A 23,006-nucleotide genomic window follows, 5' to 3' on the forward strand; every position below is an offset into this window, starting at 1 on the left:
TCTATGTGCAACATGATGTAACGTAGGGCGTAAGACACACACACAAGGCCAGATCAGGATCCGTACACCGCCAAACCAAACATGTCTTCCACATACACGCCGTGACCCACACATTCTTTAATTCCTACCAGCTTTGTCTGTTTTTCTTTTGATTGCTAATACGTATCAGTGCCTTTGATAAAGCTGAAATCTGCTGCGAGGCACTGACATTTTACGCTTAGCGCGGTGCAATATTACTGTGGGGATGAAAACAAAACCGGGGCCGGTCTGCGTTGGGCAGCGAGCGCCAGCATCCCGGTGCCGGTCTGCGGTGGCCGGCGAACACAGCATCCCAATGCCGGGCGCTACAAGCCCCGTCCCGTCTCCTCCCGAGGCAAGGGAAAATGCAGCTCGTTTCCTGGCCGGCTGGTGATTTCCACCAAAAATGACTCAACTCTCATCGCTCACGGTCTTCTCGTACACCGCCCGCGAAACATTCGTTAGCTAAAAGGTGCTTTATTATAGCGAGGCGATCAAACCCGCGAAGAACTTCTCTCCCGCATCACAAACTCAACGCGGGGAGACCGTGTGTGTGTCAAGACATTGCTTTGCTTCATTCGGGGAAAGGGGGAACCTCTCTGCCAGGCTCGAAGCCCCCTCTCCGTCTGTTTAGTCCGGGAGAAGGGCCAGAAAGGGCGGCGCTGCGTTACCCGCCGACCGTGCCCCGGCCCCGCGGAGCTGCCTGCCAATCCCCCGGCCCCCGCCGGCCGAGCATTGCCCTGCCACGGCCCCGCTCAGCACAGCCCCGCCGCCGGCGGCACTTTGCGCGCAACTCACCGCCGCAGGTGCGGAGCCGCCGTCCCGGCGCGGCGGGCCCAGGTGCCGAGCGCGCTGCGCGGGAGCGGAAGGGCCGCCGCCGCCGCGCTGTCCGTCATCTGCCCTGGCCACTGGGAGGGCGGCTGGCGGTGGGGCCGCCCTGGGGGCGGGCTCAGGGGGCGGTGGGTCGCGGGCCCGGCCCAGCCCGGCCCTGCCCACGCTGCCCTGAGGTTGAAATGCAGAAGTCAAGGCTCTCTCGTCGGGATGCAGATTTCCTTGTAGTTCTTTTCTTCCTCACGCTACTGTTCCCTCCTCAGCGGAGATCAGAGAGGTTCGGGGCCAGTGCGGCCAGGAGAGCAGGACACTGGGAGTCGGTTCCCGGGCATAGGGATCCGTTGGGATTTAGGGCCGGCCTCGAGGTGCCCCGCTCAGAGGAATGGGTAAGTGGCCGGGAGCCGCAGGAGGGTTCAAGTGCTGTCAAGAGAGGGGGAGCACCCGTGCACCGTCATCTGCCACCGGTGTGGCTCCCTTATTGACTTTGCTCGTGTTCCTACAAGTTGTAAGAACATGTTGAGGGTCAGGAACAGGGGAGAGAGAGCGAGCTAATGACTAGTCGGCTTGTTATTAGTGTTATTAGGCGAGTGCGAGGCAGGATAGCAGCCGAACGGATGGCTGGAGCCCGTGACACGTTGTATATTATTCCTGACACCGATCGTAGCAGTTAACATTTTAACACGCTTGTTTTACAGCCCAGTGTAACCGTGCTGCTAAGCGAAAGGCGCTAACAGCACCAGGAATGGTCTTTAAAAAGTTAGTCCCGACTCAGAAGCACCGCGCTGCCCTCGTCTCTCCCAAGATGTAAAAGAATTTCCTCAACTACTTTTCCTTCCTCCCCCTCCCCCGCGTCTTAGAAGATGTTTTTATTTTCTTTTTGTTTTCTTCGCGTTCCTTTTTCCTGTGGCAATAAAGCTGAGTTGTCTGTTGGGGCGATCTCGTTTTTCGTCTCTGGAATGTGCTTTTTTTTTTTGGGAATATGCTTGATTCACAGTCTGGAGAGCTCCGACATTTGTTGCCACGGATTTTCTTTCTGTCTTTTCTTTTTTCTTTCTTTTTTTTTTTCTTTTTTTAATCTCTCACTTCTCTTCCTCCCTTCCCCCTCCTTCCTTCAGTCTCGGGGGCATCCCGCTATAATAAAGAAGCGTGCGTGGAGTGACCGGGGGGTGTGTTTGGGGGTCCCTGTCTGTGACATCTGTCTGGGATGAGGAGCAGCTCAGACGCCCCCTTCTGTGCCGTCCGCCGTGTCCGACGGTTCTGTTTGTTCATTTGCTTGCAGAACCTGCCTTCGGGGAAGTGAACCAGCTCGGGGGGGTATTTGTCAACGGGAGACCCCTGCCCAATGCCATCAGGCTGCGGATTGTGGAACTGGCACAACTGGGTATCAGGCCGTGTGACATCAGCCGGCAGCTCCGCGTTTCCCACGGCTGTGTCAGCAAAATCCTGGCTCGCTACAACGAGACCGGCTCCATCCTACCGGGGGCTATCGGCGGCAGCAAGCCTCGGGTCACCACTCCCACGGTGGTAAAACATATCCGGACCTACAAACAAAGGGATCCGGGCATCTTCGCCTGGGAGATCCGGGATCGCCTGCTGGCCGATGGCGTGTGTGACAAGTACAACGTGCCGTCGGTCAGCTCCATCAGCCGCATCCTCCGGAACAAAATCGGGAACCTGTCTCAGCAGAGTCACTACGAGACTTACAAGCAGCACCAGCCACCCCCACAGCCTGCTCTGCCCTACAACCACATCTACCCCTACCCCAGCCCCATCGCTGCTGCAGGAGCCAAGGTGTCCACCCCTCCCGGCGTGCCGGCAATCCCCAGCACCATGGCCATGCCCAGGACGTGGCCGTCCTCTCACTCCGTGACGGACATCCTGGGGATCCGATCCATCACCGACCAAGGTGAGGAGTGGGGGGGGAGCCGGGGCCACAGAGGCAGCCAGACAGGGCCAGAGGGGTTCGATCCCTTGCTCCTGGGTTCTTTCCTTTCCGGGGGTCGGAAGGTGGTTTCGTTGTTTGATTCGGGAAACCTCTCGCGTTTTCCCCAGCACGGGCTGGGCACTGAGCTTACTGGAGGATGTGTCTCGGAACGTGGGCAGACCGGAGGGCCTGGGTGGGCTGCAGGAGGACCAGCAAATAGGACACATCGGCCGTCACCTCTACCGCTCTGAGCCAGGAAGTGGCGATCCTGGCCGGAGGGAATAGCCCGGAGTGCGACGGGACGAGGGCGCACTCGGTCGCGGTCCCGGTCCCGGTCCTGGTCCCCACCGAAGCTCGCTGTCGCACTCCGGTCACGGGCGCCGCCTTGGCGTTACTGAGAAGTCCATTTTCTGTAGTTTTCGCAGTCAGGCCAAATTTGCTTCGGCAGGAAGTTCAAATGTCATCTAATTGCTTTCATTCTGATGCTGTATTTTCCTCCGAAGTGGTGGTCTAGGAAAACCAAAGGCTCTAGATTTGCCTCCTTTACCCCTTTCACACTCTTTCTGTTCCCCCTTCTGGAAACTGTGTCGCGTCTCCCGGCCGCTCACTGGAAAGGGACATTTTTTCCATTTCGGTCTCTGCCAGTGAACTAACAGTGAAAGCGTTACTCAAAGTGTCACTGAAAAACCTATCTTAAATAACCTTCGCCTACAGCGATTTCTGTGTTCCACTTTTTCTCAGTATTAGTGGAGAGGTGGGAGCTCTGATCTGTTTTCACTGCCTTTTTAGCAGCAACAATCCAGTTCTAGCAGCATTTCAGATGCAAAATGATCCTTTAGGCATTGCAGAATATTTTTCTTATTTCATCTGAAAGGTGATAATCTTTTTTCAAGCAACATATACGCACACACAAGTATGTTTTCTTTATATGCCTACATGCAAAAAAATGTAAGTTTGTTCTTCTTTGCCCTTCACAATATAAACTTTATCCTAGTCCTCACTGGCACAAAGAAATGTGCTTGTTTCTGAGTCAACTTTAACAAACACACGCCTGGCCATCTCTGAGGCAACCTAGAGGTAGTGTTGGCAATGAACATTAAAAAGAATGAGAACATTACAATCATATGAGAAATTTAGGTGTTGCCTTGTTCTGGTTTTTTTTTTTTCTGGTTTTGTTTTGTTGAGTTTTTTTAGTGAGCTCCTCTTTGATTAACACCACATTGGCAGGCAGGCCTCTGCCGGTGCTGCCGGGTGCCTTGGTGTATCTGCCCGGTCTCCCTCAGCCCCCGCAGCGGCACACATCTTTCTGCGGTGTGAAACCTCCCCCCTCCCCTTCCCATCAGAGGGTCGGGGCTGCGGAGTGGCCGGTGCCGCAGATGGGGGCTGTTCGCCCTTGATTTATAGGATAAACTGACCTTGCTGACACGGAAAGGAAGCCCCTATTCATGGGAAAGTGTGAGATCAGCAGAAAAGGGCGCTCACCGAGGGAGCTCAATTTCTTAAGACAACTTCAGATTTGTGCCTTTCCCCAGCACGGCGAGGGGCCAAGCGAGGTGGTGTCGCAGGAAAGCCCTCTCCCACGGCGGCTCCAATGCGGCCGGGCACGGGGCTCGGGGAGGGCTCCCCCTACCCCTTCCCTGGCTCCCCGGTGGGGGAATTTGGCCGTTCGAGGAATTTGTTCGCCTGCAAAACATCCTGGTATGCCCATGGCGCGGTTGATAGGTGTGTAAATAATAGGACTTTTACTTCTTCTCCTCCCCTCCTTCTTATTTCCCTCATTTTATCTCCCTACTAAAAAAAAAAAAAAAAATTTACTTTGTGTTTCGTTTTCTTTTTCTCCCAAAAAGTATTTGGAGCCCAGTTCATGTGCAGCCGTGTCAGGACTGTTTGTAACACGGGGTGTCGTTTCTCCTCTGACTCACAAATACAAACAAGGTTGTTGTCGTAAATACCCCTTAGGAGAGCCTGGGGGACAAGGGCCGGGCGGCAGCTCCGTTCCGCCAGTGCGGAGACGTGGGGACGAGCGAGCCAGCCAGCTCTGGGCTCGGCTGCTGATCTCTGTCCCAGCTTTCACGGAGGGAGCCGACTCCCTTCTTCCCACGAATCACCCTCTTGAGGGCTTCCGGGAGCCTCAGCGAGGTGTGGCGGGCGAGGGACCGGCTTCCCCTTAGCTCTGCCCCACAGACTGCCTCCCATAGGGAGAGGAAGCCGTCTCCATCTCCGAATCCTAGCCTCTGACTGCCTCTCTCCCCCGTCCCTTGTTTTCCAGCAGTGAATGACACTTCGCCTTACCCCAGCCCCAAGGTGGAGGAATGGAGCAGCCTGGGCAGAAACAGCTTCCACTCGCCGGCCCAACACGCCGTGAACGGGTTGGAGAAGAGTTCCCTTGAGCAGGAGGCCAAGTACAGCCAGGTAAAGAGAGAGGGGGGGACGGGCGGTGATGCACAGGGCTCCTGAGCTCGGCCTCGGGCTACCGCCCTCGGTTTGGAGCCGATGCCGGACTTCCCTCGGTTTTGGTTTGCAAAGACGGGCGACGTCGGGAAAAAGCCTGGCTCTCGTCCCTCCTCTCTCCGCTCCCTCCTCCGGCCCGGCCGCCGCGGCGCCCAGCACCCCCATCCCGCCTTGCTGCCGGCGGGCCGAGGGCTGGCGGGGCGGCAGCGATCGCAGCCCGGGCCCGGTCCGCCCCCGCTCCGCCCGCCCAGCGGGCGCTCCAGAACCGCCGCCACCGACCCCCGCCGCGGCTCTGCCCCCGCCCCGGCCGGGCCAGCGGGCACATCCCGCCGTCGCCTCCTCCCGTACAGCCGCGTTTTACTCTGTCCGCAGCGTGCTCTGTAGTCAGGGGAATAATTTGAAAATGAGGTGTAATTGCTTCCTACATTAAGCATTTTTAAACGCTTAAGTAGACGGCGAATTTCCTACGTTTTAATTACAACACAATATAACTGTTACTTAATAAATCTCTGTCTAAATCTTTGTACTTGCTAATCAAGTCCCATGCCAGGAGAAAAGCTATAAAAGGCTCAACTGTTACTCGTTGGGAAAGCACAGGTTTTGAAAACATTTTTTCCGTGTGATGGAAACATTTCAAAATGCATCAGAGGTCTCTCAGACACGCTGACTTCCCGGCCACGCATTTGTTGTACTTATAACCAAGTCGAAGAAAACCCACGATCGCTGCTTAGCATTTTTCCCGTTCAAAGACAGAGGTTTTGGACATATTTTCCGAGTTCTGTGTCTGGTTTTAGACCCGTGTAGGGGAGACTTTTGTAGCTCGTGTTTGGTGGTGAGAGTAGCTTGAATCAAACCCTTTCCGGTTCAAGACGCAGAGCACAAACTGCGGGAACATTTGCAAAGAGGTGAATTAGGCAGAGCGGGAAATACAGTAGATCCCGATGGTGAACAGCTACTTCATTACATATATTGCCTTTTAAATAGTACACCACCCTCAATGCTGTTCTATTTGTTTTGTTTTTCTATTATCCCATTATTATTATGTTCATTTCATATCACAAATAATGTGCACTATAGTATAGCCATGACTGTATGGTTAAAGATAGAATTAGATTTAGAGTTAATACTCCTACAATTTTCTTTAGAGACTAAAACAAGTGTTATCAGTCTTACTAAAAAATAATAGATATAGCTTCTCACTATTCTGTAAGAGCAGCTGTACTGTGGCTTTGTGGTCTTAGGTTCCAGGCCGGGCCTTCCGCACACAATCCTGTTGAAATATTCACAGGATCCTGCTCATAGACTATAAACCATGGCCTCTGATGGATCTCATTTACAACAGATGTGTTGAGAAACAATGCTTTATAAATTGGGTTATTTTCAATGCTGGTTTGGAAACTATTTTTTACCTTTTCTGTTTTTCTTTTTTACTCTTTCAATGTTTATGATTTCGTCTTCATAATATATCACTGTTCTATTGTCAATATCAGTTTTACCTTAAAGTTTTGTTCAACCTGAAAGATCATGTGATAAATGTAATTTAAACATACACACTACTTAAAAATTGAGAAATTTTCTATTAATAAAATGGAATTCATTTATCAAAATACATTGTCCAGAGAGTTTAAAAGGGCAGAAAAGCCATATTCAGAACCCTGCTCTCTAAAAAAAGATATAGAGGAGGCTCTTCTCAGTTTCTTCTCTGTAATAGTATAGGTAAACAGAATTTGGCTTTGGAAAGTTCCAACACATAGACCAGTCTATTCATGTAGTATTCAGATTTGTTATCCAGAGAATTAATTCAAATGTGCACTAATTGCTTTGTCTGTCACATCACAACTTCACTACCTTGCTAGTTTAGAATGTGTAAAAAAAATCATGCTAAATAAGGATGGGAAAATGTTATTTTTTGCAGTTTTTGCCACATTCCTTTTGCGGAAATATTTGTTCCGGACAGTGTGAAGTTTATGAAGCAAATTCTTGCTGCACATAGCACTGACTTACTGTCCTTTCGCTGAAGTGCAGTGAGTCTGGAGTGACAATTTGTGACAGTAAAGACTTACAAAATTCTCTGACATCATGTGATCCATGGTCTCTTGCAATGTGTACCATTTTGGGTGTAAAGAGATCAGTAGGGGACACGAGATAATGTTGGTTCATTTGTGAATCTAGCAGGGGGGTATCTGGAATGGTGGAAAAATGGGGAAGTCTCAGACATAATTCATGTGCCAGAAGGACTATGGTGAAATAGGCTCTGTCTTTGTACTTCAGGGTAAATGCTGTTTCCTTATCTCTTTTGGGCAAAGCTTGTTACAAAAGCTCTTAAGGGTCTTAAGGAGGCAGACATAAGATTTCCCCCAGAGAAGAGAAGTGACTGTTCTGTAATATTCCAGTTTTATATCTGTATTATCAAAATCAGAGGTGCTTACAAGAGGAGGGAATCAAGTGTGGATATTTAACTTAGGCTTTCCAATTTCACAATGGAAGCAGAGGAAATGTGCTCTGAAGCACATTAACAGTGGATTTTGTGGGAGTGATAAGTAATTCTGCTTTTTCCAACAAATACCATCTACATATTTAAGCATCACCAATATCCAAAATTCACCTGTCCATAGCTTGCAAATCCTCCATAACTACTAGGCAAGTGAAAGACTTGCTCCCCAGCCTTAGTCATGGAAGATAATATTTTGCTTCTCAAGAAATCCCCTGGAAAGTCCCTCTGCGTGAGAAAGACCAGAAAAATTGAGACCGAAGAACAAGGTCTTCTTGTACTTTTACAATATATTTATTTGATCACTTCTTTTAAATGATATACTTTGTTTTAAGACATGGGATACTGTAGGCGTTTTTTGGGCAAAACTCTTATTGACATCCCAGACTTGTCAGGCAGCAGCCATGGCTGACCTCTCCAATCAGTCCCAATGGCTAAATTTCAGCCCTTGTCCCACACACCAGTGGGAATTCACCCACAAAAAAGGCAGGAAAACCTCACATTTTTGCCTTGGCAATATGCAGTCATACTAGTTTAACATGAAACTGAACCTCTGGATGTAGAACATTTTTCATTTTCTGTATTATGAATTTCCTGGTGTCTCTGGAGCTTTTGTTTGCAATGTTGTTCAGTATTTGGGTTTCGGGAGTTGAAAGCTCAGCCTGGCAGACTATGATTCTGTACAAAACATTCCACAGGAAATCAAAAGATGCCTTGTCAAGTTTCTATTCAGGTTTAATTATCTGATGTCCCAGGTTGTCATTTATACGTAAGCAATTGCATAATTTTCCTGATGTATCACACTCACAGATTTGTCATATTGCTTTCAAATAGGGTGACTGTGACTCAGAGAAACTGAAAAGGAAAATAGATTTTTCCGAGGGCTTGACAGTTCTGTGTCGTATGCATTTCATACAGAGCACAGTTCTATTGCAGAATTTACACAGAGAGGCACATTCAATGTGGTGGTGTTCAGGGGCTTCTACAAATAATTATGCTATTGATACAAAGGATGAATATTCTGAGTATTTTCTTTTGCATTGCACAGCTTATACTGACAACTGCATTAAGAAAAAAATAGCTGAAATGACTGCAGTATAAACACATTTGTAACCTGCATTTGAAATCAAAACAATAAACATGTATCATATTTAAAATGCAGTTCTCAGACATCTGATGCTTGTGACTTGCTGGACTAACATCATGGATGTTCAAACTGAAAAATTGCGGTCCTGTATCTACACATGTATGAGAATGCAGAAGATCTGATGTGTTTGTGTGATTTGCTGAGAGGCAAATAGCTTGGAAATCATTTATTTTCAGATTGACTTTCTGTGTGCATTGTAGGAAGCAGATGTGCATATTGCCAAAGGGAGCTGATACTCATTAATGGGAAAAAGCTTGTAACTGGGGGGTCTAAGAGCAAGCTTGCTCCTGGAAATGGCCTGCTGTTTGGAGGCCTCATCCCAAACCTACTGCAGCTGCAGAAAACACTCCTCCTAATTCAGAGGGGTTTGTGAACATAGTTTGAGTGAAGTCTTCCTCTGACATGCTGGCCAAACCCTTAAGCAGCAAGTGCCTCAGGTCTGTCTCAGCTGAACTTCATCAGCTGTTAGGGGCTTGAGTTTTTGGCATTGCTGGGGTATCACTCCCCGTCCTTTGGCTGCATTCTGACTGGGGTCGTGAGCTCTGTGTGTGCAAGCACATAAAGGGAAGGCTCCATGTTAGGGCAAGGGGTTGCAAATAATTGTAGATGTAATTCTGGACTTGCACAGAAAATGTAGACAATGTAAACACTTAGTTCCTGATCTTTCATTTGTAGATGAACAATGAACTCTGTATTTGGTGGCCATGCATCTGTAACTGCATCTGCAGTGCTTAGAACCCACAACACAGGGTAACTTCTTCGGGTAGAGCATTAAAATGTAACCTTAAATATTATGGCAAATTACATGATCCTTCTACACACATTATTTAATGAAAACATTAATTAGCAAATTACTTATTTGGCATCTCATATTATAACTCAGAATCCAGGCAGCTGGATTCCTGCTATGGGTCTGTGCCAAAGACATCAATGACAGACGTTCGGACCTACGGCTTCTCAGTCATACCCAGGCAGGAGGGGGGTGAAGCTGTGAAGGAGAGGTGCTTATTTGCTTTCTTGCCATAGTACCCAGCAGCACTGTTAACAGAGTCTGGTGCAGGGGTTCAGACCTTGGCTTGGAGACTGGTTCTGTGTCACTCTCACTGGGATCTCCAGACCAGGTCTGCTGTTAAAATATTGCCACTAAGATGGCTTGCTCAAGGTCTAGGCATCCTTGTCATTGCATGTTGTGGGTGAGGGGGATGAGCTGATCCCACTACATGCACCCGATTCCTTCCCAGGTGATCTGGATGGCACCCAATTCGAACCCCATTTGTGAGACCTGCCTCTTACTGGCCACCTGCTTCCACGGCCAAAACACAGTGCCCTGTCCACCAACCCACATGGCTTCAGGGCACTCCACCCGGATGAAACTAATAAAGAAAGTCAGAGAGGTGAGTGAATGGTATGGTGACACTCAAACTGCACTCTGAGCACCTTCTGCTCAATGGACCCCAACCCACCAGGAGGTCTGCCATGACAAACATGGACCAGGGACTGTAAAGTGGGAGTGATGCGAGATACCTATCACAGCCAAGGAGCAGAGTGCCTGGAGCAGGGGTATTAGATGTGATTTGAGCTGTTCAGTCTTGATCCTTGCAGTAGATTGGCAAGTATGTAAAGACTGTATAGTGTGCTTGAATTTGTCTGTTGTGGCAATTTATCAGCTTTTAGGAATTGCCTACCCCCCTACTAATAATAACCATAGGCATTCAACAATTGCTGGGCTGTGTTTTCACCCTCCTTAGTGTACCAGCTTCCCAGTAACTGCCTCTGCAGCATCAGAGATTTGTTAGACATAGGAGACTGCTGTTTTGGCTGTCCCTGAAGAGAACAAGGTGGGGACTTTACCAGTTTGACCCCATATTTACCTAGCTTCTAGACATCAAGTATCCCTTTGAAGTGTCTGTGTCCATAAGTCTCCTCCCTCAGTTTCATTTAAATAACACTGTATTGAAATTACAATATATTGCTAAATATATAATATTAAGAAGGCATATTTCATAGAACCTTTCAATAATACATTATGGTATTAACCAACAGCATAGAAAAGAACAAATGTTTATTCCTTCCAGTGTATTTGCTTGTTTAGTGTCCATGTGTGCCCTGCCCAATTCCAGATTTTGCCAAAATACAGACGGGAAATTATTGTGCAAATCTGTTCTAAAACTATGGGAGTCTGTTGTTAATTCCTACTCAAAGGAGTTTGCTTATATGACATGTTTTTTTTTTTTTCCTGTGCTTTCCTATTGTCCTCATAACCACAGTCTATCTGTCAAAGGAAGACTTAAGTTGTATTTTTGCCATCAGAACCAGACTTTGTGCTTATAGCAACCAGAATTTGTTTTCACCCCCTTTTGGCATAGTCTGGTTGTGAAGTTTGTTAAATAGTAGAACATACCCCAAGATCCACTGGATATTCACTGGAAAGGCAGTGACTTTGATTTATATCATCCTTCTTTATTAATTTTCTCGGTTTGTTTTTTTGTTTTTTGTCTCTCTGAAATTCGAGTTCTTTTACTCAGAGTTTGGACTAAAAGGCAGGAGATGCTAGGTTTTTCTTCTAATTGTTGTTTATTATTTTCTTATCTGTAATACAGCTGCTTGGGAGTGCCTCTTAGTTAACAGGGTGGAAAAATGGCTGTGAGTTCTAACTTTCAAGGCCTTTTAAAGTCCAAATCAACCACTTATGAAATACCAAGTAATATGTTTTTACTTATAATCCAATAACTATCTATTCATGATCTGCAGTGCGAGTTTTCTGACCCAGTAACAGAGCACTCAGATTTGTGAAGAAGAAGGAGAAATGAAGAAGAGCTAATCCACACCCCAAATCCTCCATATTGTTACACATACATATAATTATATCCCAGAAACCTAAATTCTCTAAACCCAGGGTTCCAACACTTCTTAGTCTGGTGGATGAAAGGAAAGCAACCATTCAATGATAGTGCAGACTTGAACTACAATCTACATTTGCAGACATTTAGGTGGACATATTATCGTGTGTTTGTTGTGCCATGATAGATCTCACTTCACTGTGAAAGCCATCTTATCCACCATGCCTTTTTCTCCTACCTCTCTTTTCCTCTGTTGTTTTTGTAGTAGATTACTCAGTATCAGAGAATGAGTGGTGGTATTTTTCTTTCTTTCTTTCTTTTTCTTTCTTTTCTTTCTTCTTTCTTTCTTTCTTTCTTTCTTTCTTTCTTTCTTTCTTTCTTTCTTTCTTTCTTTCTTTCTTTCTTTCTTTCTTTCTTTCTTTCTTTCTTTCTTTCTTTCTTTCTTTCTTTCTTTCTTTCTTTCTTTCTTTCTTTCTTTCTTTCTCTCTCTCTTTCTCTCTTTCTCTCTTTCTCTCTTTCTTTTTCTCTCTTTCTCTCTTTCTTTCTCTCTTTCTCTCTCTCTCTCTCTTTCTCTCTCTCTCTCTTTCTCTTTCTCTCTCTCTCTCTCTTTCTCTCTCTTTCTTTCGCTCTCTCTTTCTCTCTCTCTCTTTTTCTCCCCCCCCCCTACTTTTTTTTTTTTCTTTTGTTTGTGCTGTAGTTTGCTTTGGAAAAGACATAAAATGCCCCTGGCTCCTTCAGGAAAGGATTGGTGATGGTGTGTTAATTCAAGTTACTATTACTTTTTCCAAAACTAGGATTTTATTTCCCTGAAGAGGCTGAGATTTAAAACTGGATAAGAAAATATAACTTAGAGTGATCTTGATGCATGTCCCAGCTATAGTTAAAACACTCAACTGGTATTATCTGGTTTCTGTGTTATTCAGGGCAGCTCGGGATGGCTACAAGTAAAGGAAATAACTTCAAGTTAATAAAAAAGCACGTTAAACATGGGGAATGGGATCTGCTCATTATGAAAGGACTGAACTTTATTTCAGAAGGAAGTATTGTGATTTTCCTATGCAGTATGTTGTTGTGCATTGAATTTAATAACGGGAGAAATAGCTGTAAAGAAAATGACATATTTTTAAGAGATAATGTATAGGATTGGGTAGCTAACTATGTTTGAAACCTTAGAGCACTCCAGCATGTGAATAAGTCCATTTTAATTGTGACTTCAACTAGAATACAAGCTTTGCACAACTTAGAGTGAAAGAGAAATAGTGTAATTCTCCATTCTTGAAAAGTCTCTTTTCCTTTTTCAAATCTCAGTCTTCTGGACATCAACTCAGTTCAGCTGAGCAACAGAGCAGCTGTAAGCCCCTTGCTCATGTGTTATTTTCAAAAGTGTCCCGATTCCAATGTATTATCACTCTTTGCTCTTTCTTGAAGATAAAGGCAAATATTAAATTAGATAATATGATAGCAAATTGATATCCTACATACAAAATATCCCTCTTCAGTTTAAGATTTTTTGTATGTGGAAATTATTTAATGTCAGTGTCCTAATTATTCAGTCTGTTTTATTCTCTGCTGATTGCAGTGAAAAGAATAGAAAATCAAATCATTAATAGATTCAAAAAATAAGCTAATTAATCTAAGAATATAGATATTTAGTCTAATATGAAAATATTTTTGCAAGAATCTTTTCCAGCACTGTAAAAAGCAAACCCTGATTTGCAGGGTTAACTCTGGCTAGGTTATTCAGATACACCTTAGCAATTTTAATTTAATTTTAATAAAAAATATTTTAAATAAAAACTGTTATCATAAACTGAGGAAATTTACTCAGTGCTCACTTTTGTAACCCTTCTTCTTTAGGTGGCTCTGACTTACCTGTGTAGGCAGATTAATTTTAGTGGAACACTTATCTGAATGAATATTTGTGGTATCATGTTATTTTTCCTCTTGATGCTGTAGCACCGAGTTGCAGCTTCAGAATTTAGCTCTAATTTAGTACTAAAATTTCTACAAAAATATTACTTAAAATTATTAATTTAAAAACATTAAAAAACCCCAGTCCTATTACTTAGATCATTTAGTAGTGCCATTTTCCTGAATGACACTTCTATTACAGGCCTGCTGCTGCTGTTTGACTTGGAAAATTTGTTTACTCTTCCCTTGGGATCCCATATGTTGGCTTGATTTATAAATCATATTTAACCTCCAATTATGAAGGGAGATTCAGCATGTTTGCTTCCTTAATGTTTGCAGTTTGTGTTTGATTGCTCCTAGTCTTGTTGCCATAATCTTTTTGACTGATTATGTGCATGTCACTAAAAACATGAGATATCCTCTGGGTTTTTATGCTAATTTGCTCTTCTGATTGAAGGACTAGATATTTTGCTCCCTGCTATGCTTTTCTCTTGCTGTGGGAAAAATTACTTCTGCAATAGCTACTTCATGACTGTGTTTTCAGGACGTTCGGCAGAGATTCATCATTTACAGAAAATGTTAGAAGGTTTTCATGTTGAAAACCAGCAGCGAGAGGGTGTCAGTGTGTGTGCAGAGCTGCGGCAGCGTCCCTGCAGAGCAAGCTGCTGCCAGCACTCCTCGGCGCTGGGCAGCCGCTGCTCCCAGTACCAGGCTGTGGGACCGCTGCAGATCGGTTTCGTTTGCTCTCGGGGAAAGGCTGTGCTGCAGGATCAAGGCAATGTGCTGAGCTTGCTGATCCAAGCACAGGAAGGATTCATTCCATCCAAGTCAGTGTTGGAACTGAGAGACAGAAACAAAAACGACAGCCTTATTCACCAGAGGTGTGTCCCTTAAGCCATGACATAGACTGAACTTCTGATGACTGTAGCAGGGAACTTTGGGCTGAGTCACTGTCCCAGCTCATTCAGGCTGGTGACTTGAACCCTATGCTGTTTCTCCAGAAATATTTTTTTTAAAAATAGTAATTTAGACTACATCTACAAAGCCTGCATTCTTAGTCTATGCAATACATGAACTATTTAATTCAATATTGTAACAATTTTATTACAATAGACACATAATTTAAATAATTGTAAATAATAACTTTACAATAAGAAGAATAATTTACATTCTTTTGGACACTCACTTTAGAGTTAGACTATAAAATTGAGGTGGATGCACCTGTGGCATCAAATCTGCTCTCATTTGTATTCACATAAACCTGAAATGAGATCCTTTACATTATTGCCATTAATGATAGCTAACATAAATATAGGTCTGTGATTTTGAATATTGCAATTCTGGGTCATTTTCTGAAACATTTAGAAGCCACATGGGAAGGGAACATAGGAGACGGTCTAATTTTGATACTCAGAGAATGCATACCTAGCAAGCAAAAGTCAGAGAATGAAAAGTAGGGAAGGGAATGAAACAATATCAATTCACTACAATATATAATTTGAATTTATACCACGAGGACTGAAAGTGAAATCTAGCTTGCATGTTTCTCTGGTTCTTCTGTGACCAAGGCAGAAAAAAAACCAAAATCAGGTACTTTTTCTGACATGGATTGACTGCAGTTTGTCCAGAAATCTTGTACCCTTGTGTCTTCTTACTGTGAAGGAGAGAGGAGGCTGAAGCTCTACAACACATTACACAAGCATAATCTTCAAAACAGATATCAAGGCATTTGTGGTGGTTACCTCTGGTTTGGGGAAGAACTGCTCTGACTTTTAGGAGTTCAAGCAGCTAATGGAAATTACTTATTCCAAAGACATTCCCACATGAACTTTGGTTCTAGACTTGTTTTTCATCTACCCACTCGTTCTGTGTTGCAAATCACAGACTGAAAAAAATGACAAAAAAGGGTGTCTCTAGATAGTATTGTATCTAAAGTGATTGAAACGAAAGATTCCATCAGTTAAAACTACTCAACCAGCTCCTTTACTGGTGAAAATATGCGCAGTCTGCTTGTTTCAGCAGTACCATTTTCTGTGACCTAAAGCAAGTCTTTATGTCCACCCTGGCTTTGATATCTTGCCTGGATATTCCTTTTACTGTCACTGGCAGGTATCAGCAGCAACTTGGCAGAAAGGCACCAGACCCAACTTGTGAGCCTGACCCACTTACTCTTGTTTTGCTGGTATCTTTGCAAGAATATGTTTGAATGAATTTGTGAGTGGGTGGGAGATCGTGTGTTCTAGGTTTCAAGTGCAGCTCTAAAATTCGGAAATACTTATTCCATCAGTTGTCACAAAACATTGATAGAAGCAGCAATTCAGAGCAAAAGTTTCTCTCTGATCTTTGTAGAAGCCAGAAAGTAGGCACTTTCAAATGGGAACCCTCATCTCTTACACAGCAGAGGTTCTTGTTCAGCTAGAACTACATGTTTGTTTGTTTGCTTTAAAAAATTAGATTTCCCTTGAAAAACGATGGTTCAAATTAAGAAAAAAAATATTTATAAAACTTAAAAACCAGGTTCAGGAACCTCTGCACTTAAAACAAATTCTTAGGGTTTTAAAAATCCATAAACACCGTGGGGTTCTTGCACTCCTAATTACAAATGTTTAGATTTTGGTATTAATTTCCTCTGATTGAAATACTGCAGGATGAATTATTCATCCAGTATATACAGGGTCATGGAACTTAATCCCCTCCATTTATTTTAAGTGAATGTCATGTTTGTAAAAAGTGCCAGATTGACAGACAAGATTCAACCCTTCTGATAACCTACACTTTGAATCTAAAGCTGTTTGGAAGTAAAAACTCCCATGTTAAGACTATTAGGTCAAGTTTTTCACAGATGAAAATCAGAGATGAAAATTTTTTTGTTTGTTTGTTTGTTTTTTTTTGAGTACCATAGTTTTAAGTCACATAAAGTGAGATTTTTCTCTATCCCCTCCTTTTTTAGCTCAGGTCAGAGGAAGCCTCTGACTGATTTGTGGGTATGGCTCAAACCTTGCTTGAGGCAGAATTGCACTCCGTGCTGGGCCAGTTCCTACCCATCCCAGTGCCACCTGCTTGGCTGAGGGCATCTGTGGCATCCACAGAATCATGGTTTTGAGTGGTAAAGCTTTGTAGCAGTGCAACAAAAATAAGAATGATTCCCCAGTTCAGTGAGGCAGTGATGACAGACAGCATTGGTGGCCTCTGACAGGTTGCAGCTGGTGGTCCCTACACAACTGCCTCCACATCCTGCCCTCAGTAGTTGGGGCAAGATCTTTCTGACATTCAGAATAGACTATAAAAACAACAGTTTTCACAGCTGTGTTTTGAATAAGAGTGTGTGTGTGTGTGTGTGTAAAAAGGTTGTTCTGGCTGTCATAAATCAGTATAGGTATTCTTTTAAATTAAGCTTTTACAAAAACTAGTGAATTTTTAGTCAATTTCCATCTATTTTATCAACAACAACCCAAGTGGCACCTACAGTACAATTCAATAGGAAACTTGGGCTTCTCCATTAATTATAGTTCAAAGACTTTGTGCCATAATGCCAAGAACATATGTGTGATTGGACCAAATATTTATCATCAGTGTCTGCATTAATGTGATCTGTTCAGGAGCTCAGATTTGCCTCAGATCTGCCTCAGATCATGCAAAGTCATCTGCTTATGGTTGCTGAGGAACCCCTGGTGGCCTTGTCTGCAGGAGGCCAGGACATAGGCTTGAACATTGGTGGACCAGCAAAGAGATGCCTTGTCTGCACATTGCCTGGCACAGATCTACCCAGTACCTACTAACCCATCCTTCCAAAAGCACAGCTAAGGGTTCACACAACATGAGCACTCATAATGAGGAATCCTACTTAAAATGGGGCTTCCAGGCACAGCTTTAAGCCGACTGCTTGGTACCAGCCTCTTTGGGAGTGGGAAAGCCTGAGGAACAGGGTGGATTCACAGAGTCCAAAAAACTCTTTTGAGGTTTAGAGGTTGAAGGTTTGTGCTGCCTCAATGGCTACGAGACTTCAGGGACTTGTCCCATATACTTTCTCCTCCCAACACCCACCCCTTCAGGGTTTCTGTACCTCTAGGTCCACATTATGTTTGGGTTGTGGCTCTTGATGTCCCAGCACTACAATCTGGTTTTAATGGCTCTTCTGTCCCTGTGCAAAGCTTTTTGTTGGTGCTTGTTACAAAAAACAGAGGTGTTCATTCTTGTTTCATGTTTGCACATTGGAACAGCAGCTTTTTAGGGCCAGTTACAGTTTTTACTTTCCAGTAAATTCAATGAAATAATTTTCCATGTGATTCAAGAATTGTAGTGATTTGCAGTGCAATTATTTACAGGTTTGTCTTAATTAGTATTGTTGCAAACACTGATATTTAAAGCTGAGGCTAAAGTATAATTCTAAGTCACAGCAGGGAGCACGTGATTCAAGTTACTGTTCAGCTCACAGATTTGGATTTTCAAAATAATAAGGCAAGTTCAGCATCATCAAAATATTTATGGATTTGGAATGACAATTATGTTGCTGCTGTAGCTGTATGTTTTGTATTAATTAATATTCCTATTGGAAGCTTGTGGCCAGGATCCCATTGCTATCTCCTGCTGCTTTAGATTGCTGTACAGGTTTATATTGATGGAGTCCAGCAGAATTACTGCTTTGTTTCCCAAATGACAATGAGAGGATAGTCTAGACAGTGGAACTCTGAGTTACATGGATAGGAAACTCATGAGCCTGAAAACGGGCCAATGCCCTTTATGAAGGTAAATACTGGAAATCAGGCAGGTGCAATCTAGGCAGAAATTGAACAAATGAAATGTTAACATCACGTGAAATTTTAGCGGGAAAAAAAAAGTCTGTTTCATTTCTTAACTTTGCACTATGCAGGTTGGGTGCAGTTGTACCATGTGATGATGCTACAGATTGCTGAATCAATAGTCTTCTTTCACATCCAGATAGGAAACATTTTTGAGAAAAAATCTCACCCCAAATCCTAAAACAAACACTACACAAATTGAAACTTGAGCAAGATAAATGATCTTGGTTTGTACCTGTTGTGCTGAAGAAACATTTATGGGTGTGAAATAAACCACCAAACACTTTTTAGTTAAATAAGGAGTCATTAATTGTGAAATCATACCATGGCTGACTGAAGGACTCTCCCATCTCTATTTAAATAGAAACCCTTCTCTCCAGCCTACAGAAGGACCTAGGAAAATAGCTTGCAGGAAAGGACCCAGCCCTGCAATTGTTTTGTGCGCGAAGCCTTATTGAAACCAGGAGAAGCTATGAGCAAAGAACATTTACAAGTTTTTTTATCCCAAGTATCTAGAGAACAGATTTTTGAAAGACACCATCAATAATACTACGACTATCGTTCTGACTCATGCTCTGAACAAACAGTTACCAAAGAGTTTAAGATGTTCCACCTCCCCCAGCTGCTGTTACCTCTTCACTCGGGAGTGTTGCCTTCAGATCTGTGCCTGCACCTGCCCATGGCAGCTCAGGGCTGAGCCCACCCTCCTTCAGGGCCAGGAGAGGTGAGGCACAGGGATGAGTCTGTCTCTCCTGCTGCTGGGATGGCTGTGGTTACTGCACACGCGGCTTAAACTGCCACAGCACTACCCAGCAGGGCTTGCTGCAGTGACCAACACGCTGTACAAAATTTGGGAAAGGTGGGTAAATGTTGCAGTTCATCTATGCCAATCTGTGGAAGTCATTGTCAAGTGCATTAAGGTGCTCAGGGAGAGAGAAGGGAGAAAGGCTTTTAGGAATCCATCAGCAACAGCTTGCAGGAAGGTAGGCAGGTGTACAGGGGGTTTAGCACTTCTTGCCCTGATCTTGGTGTGTGTTCCCTAAACATCTGCTTCTGGTCCCTGTCTGGGACAGGTTGTTGGGAGATGTGTGGAAGCACTGATCATGGTGGGGTAACTGGTCTTCAAAGCAGAAGGGGCCTCTGAGCCCCTGAAATTCAGGGGAATGGTTATGGGTTTCTCTCTTGGTGTCCCCACTGGTCCTAGTTTTGGTACAAAGCCCCAGCAGCATCTGAGGGCAGCTTATTTTATGCTAGATCCAATGTGTCTTGCTCTCTTAGAAATGCTTTTCCCTTCCCTCTCCTTTCAGGCACCCAATGGCCTCCCAGCCGTCAGCAGTTTCGTGTCAGCACCAGCCATGCCTCCCTACGCCACACCAGCCCAAGTGTCACCTTACATGACGTACAGCGCCACTCCATCCAGCTACATGGCGAGCCATGGCTGGCAGCACGCCGGGGGTACCCCACTGTCCCCCCACAGCTGCGACATCCCCTCCTCACTGGCATTCAAGGGCATGCAGACAGCCAGGGAGGGCAGCCACTCTGTCACGGCCTCCGCCCTCTGATGCAGGAGCTGGTCCAGGAGCACCAGGAGCTCACTGGCTCCTCGACCCCTGAGCCTAGCTCACGGACTGCTCTCTTCATGCTGGCGATACTTGGCATTTCTCCTCATGACTTGTCTCCCGTAAGGCTTTTGGGATTGAAAGAGCTGAAGACAACATCAGAAACTGAGAAATGTGGTGTTGTGCTCTTAAAGACTTTGTGTCCCTCAAAGGGCTCGTGGAGCCTTGTTCCACTGTCTCCTGGTCAAACCACACATATTTATTCTTAATCATCACAAACTTTCTAAATGTGCAATTGTTACTAAGATTTGTGCAAAAATCAATAAAGAAAAATCACTACAGAAAATTCTGCTATGCCTTGAATCAGCAAAGGTGGCTGAATGGGAAGTGTTTGCCAATTGCCTAGAGAACAACCCTTTAATCAATGAGATTATACAATCCACTGTTATTAAGAGGTCCTTTTTTGTTGTTTTATTGGGTTTTGGTAATCAAATATAGAACGAAGGCAATAGGTGGCTTTCCGATTCTTCTGGCATGTTGCCATCGTCAGGCAGTAGTAAGACCTTTGTGATTTTATCCATTTGTAAATAGAGGCTTTCGACAGCATTTGTTTTCACCTCCCAGTACATTTCTTACTTTTTTTTTTTTTAAGAAGATGATTTCTAGTTATTTTCTATGTCTTTGCATGGTGGGGTGATAGCCTCAGGTGATGAGGTTTAGTTAGGGGTTTTTGGTCATGTTTTTGTGCCACTGTGGAGGCTTCAACATCTTATGAAATAGTTCTCTCTTTGGCAGGAGAGTCAAAGGCAGAAGTCCAGCTAAGTAACTCTCCACAGTCATAGCCAGCCTCCCAGATTCATGAGACACCACATTCGTAGGAAGTGTACAAACAGAAATAGGTGGAAATATCTGAACAAAACTGAAAACTGTAGAGGAAAATGCTGTTAGTGTGCAACATGTGCAGAGATACTTACAAAGCCCTATCAGTCAAAAACCCCACTGAGAAACAGAATTATACCATCATTCTCAGCTCACTTGTGTCCAGCCCTAGGATTATATTGTAATTTTTTAAACAGAAAGTTGTCTTCAATTTCTCCTTTAATGAATGTAAAGTATGGCTCTTGGTAAAGTTTACATTGTTGTTCTGAAGCATTTTTTTTCCCTTATAGGTATACTGGTGGTGGTGCTACAGAGATACTATTTAATATAAGCAAATTTCCTTTCTACATTTCTGTATGCAGTGGCAAGTACTCTGTGCCAGTTATTTTGCTTTAATCCCAAGAGAGCTAACATTCTGATCTTTGAAAATTTACCTGTTTTCCTTGGGCAATAATAAAGTTCTGACTATTATTATGCTTTTCCCATGCTGTAGGTATGTTCAGAATATGAATGTGGAAAAAAAAAGCCTGGTGTGACATTTCATATCCATCATAGACTATTAATATATTGTGTATTTTTAAAAATGTTTTGCAATAACTTAAATTACTGTAGACATAGTTAAAGCAAAGGAGAAAATATCATTCTTCATATATTGTTCTGTCTGCATCCCATATTAAAAACACTAATTCAGTAGGGAAGTAAAATACAGTCCCTCTTAAAATATAGTTCTCTTTTTGTGGATTTCCAGCTTTCATCACCGAGAAAGCTGTGGGTAAATTTTCATAACAATCTAAGTAATCAGACTTATGTCATGTACAGTATGTCCACTGAAATACAGATGGACGCAGCTGGCTGCTGCCACCTTTGCTTCTTGCACTAAAAAATAGAACTGCATTTCTATAAAGAGCACAGATACTGTATTTGGCCCCAAGGAAAGAAAGATCTGATCTTGGATGTGATTCATGTTCTTCAGCCTCAAATGTATTCAGCAGCTGTTTAGCTTTAATGAGATGCTGAAACCCTTGTTATTCAGTAGAACACTTTTTCAAGAATGTTTCTTTGAAACCACTAAAGGTGAAGTGCACACAAGTGCATTTCCACTCTGGCACACTGTTAGTGACGTGGTGGATGTTATTCTGCCTTTATGCTGTTATAGCTGAAATAAAATGAGCCTTAACACCACGAAAAAGAAATCCCTTTAATACTAGACAAGCTCTTCACTAAAGATAAAATGGGGGAAAAAAAGACAAGAAAAAGATCGTAAGTAGGTAAGTTGGCAAGAGGATTTTAGCTTTCAACTGAGTTGTTCTACTGGATTATAGAATTATGGAGTGAGTCTATCTATTGTTTCCCACAGAACTCAAGGGGCACCAAAGGGAAAAGAAAACAAAAAAAAAAAAGAAGAGACGCCTTTCAAAACTCAGCTTTTTTGAGCTTCAAGACTTCACAAGCCTGTAACAAAGTGTGCCTGTGTTAAAAGTTTTCCACATTTTTTTGAGTAACACGAGGTCATTTATGGAATAAAAGTTGTCTTTCCTGACATTCCAATGAAGAATTAGTGTGTTTTGACAGACAGATAGACAGATCCTTAGCTTGTATCAGTTATGTGCATTATCTTCAGCTAAATCAGGATAATTTATAAAGCAAGGACAGGACACTGTGTTAATTATTCCTCCTGTGGGATACATCATCATAAACCATTTTTGTTTTGTGTTTGTTTAGGTACAGCTCTCCACGCATCTGCCTGCTGTACATGATGCCTTACCCCTGAATGGGAAGTCAGTGGGGCTGCATGCAGAAAGTGTTGCTCAGAGTGAGCAAAAGTACCTGGCCTTGGCTCTTGGTGAACTGCCTGTGATGGATTCTTTGGTGTGAAGTTTCACAATTTTTTTTTAAAATGTAAACCTACGATGTAGAATACTCCTTTGCCCAAGGACTATTTCACTGGTTATACTCATGGGTAAATTTAAAACTGCAACTCTAAACCATTTTACATTGAATTAAAAAGGGAAATGTTTTCTGAAAAATAATAATTAAGGGTTAAGTGCTGCTGTCAAGTACAAGGGTATAAATCTGGAGTGAACCCACCGAGGTGAATGGATGCATTTGGGAAATATGCAGTATATGTGGGTGCAGAATTAAAGTTTTTAATCTGA

General features: G+C 43.7%; 1 protein-coding gene across 2 annotated transcripts; it reads left to right on the plus strand.

Annotated features, from left to right (window-relative positions):
• The first annotated feature begins 1,127 nt into the window (after window positions 1–1,127).
• On the plus strand, window positions 1,128–22,858 carry PAX9 (paired box 9). Of its 2 annotated transcripts, XM_069016001.1 has the most exons (5): window positions 1,128–1,235; window positions 2,129–2,755; window positions 5,043–5,185; window positions 10,104–10,256; window positions 19,720–22,858. In XM_069016001.1, the coding sequence occupies exons 1-5, from the start codon at window positions 1,232–1,234 to the stop codon at window positions 19,972–19,974; spliced, it is 1,182 nt and encodes a 393-aa protein (XP_068872102.1). In that variant the 5' UTR covers window positions 1,128–1,231; the 3' UTR covers window positions 19,975–22,858. The 2 variants fall into 2 exon arrangements, with proteins under 2 accessions (XP_068872102.1, XP_068872103.1); XM_069016002.1 differs by lacking the exon at window positions 10,104–10,256.
• Window positions 22,859–23,006: the final 148 nt, after the last annotated feature.

Source organism: Aphelocoma coerulescens, chromosome 5 (genome assembly GCF_041296385.1).
Source record: "Aphelocoma coerulescens isolate FSJ_1873_10779 chromosome 5, UR_Acoe_1.0, whole genome shotgun sequence".
NCBI lineage: Eukaryota > Metazoa > Chordata > Aves > Passeriformes > Corvidae > Aphelocoma > Aphelocoma coerulescens.

Coding starts and splice junctions, on each gene's coding strand:
- PAX9 (XM_069016001.1), top strand. Junction 5,186..10,103: donor AGGAGGCCAAGTACAGCCAG/GTAAAGAGAGAG, acceptor ATTCCTTCCCAG/GTGATCTGGATGGCACCCAA. Junction 10,257..19,719: donor TAATAAAGAAAGTCAGAGAG/GTGAGTGAATGG, acceptor CTCTCCTTTCAG/GCACCCAATGGCCTCCCAGC.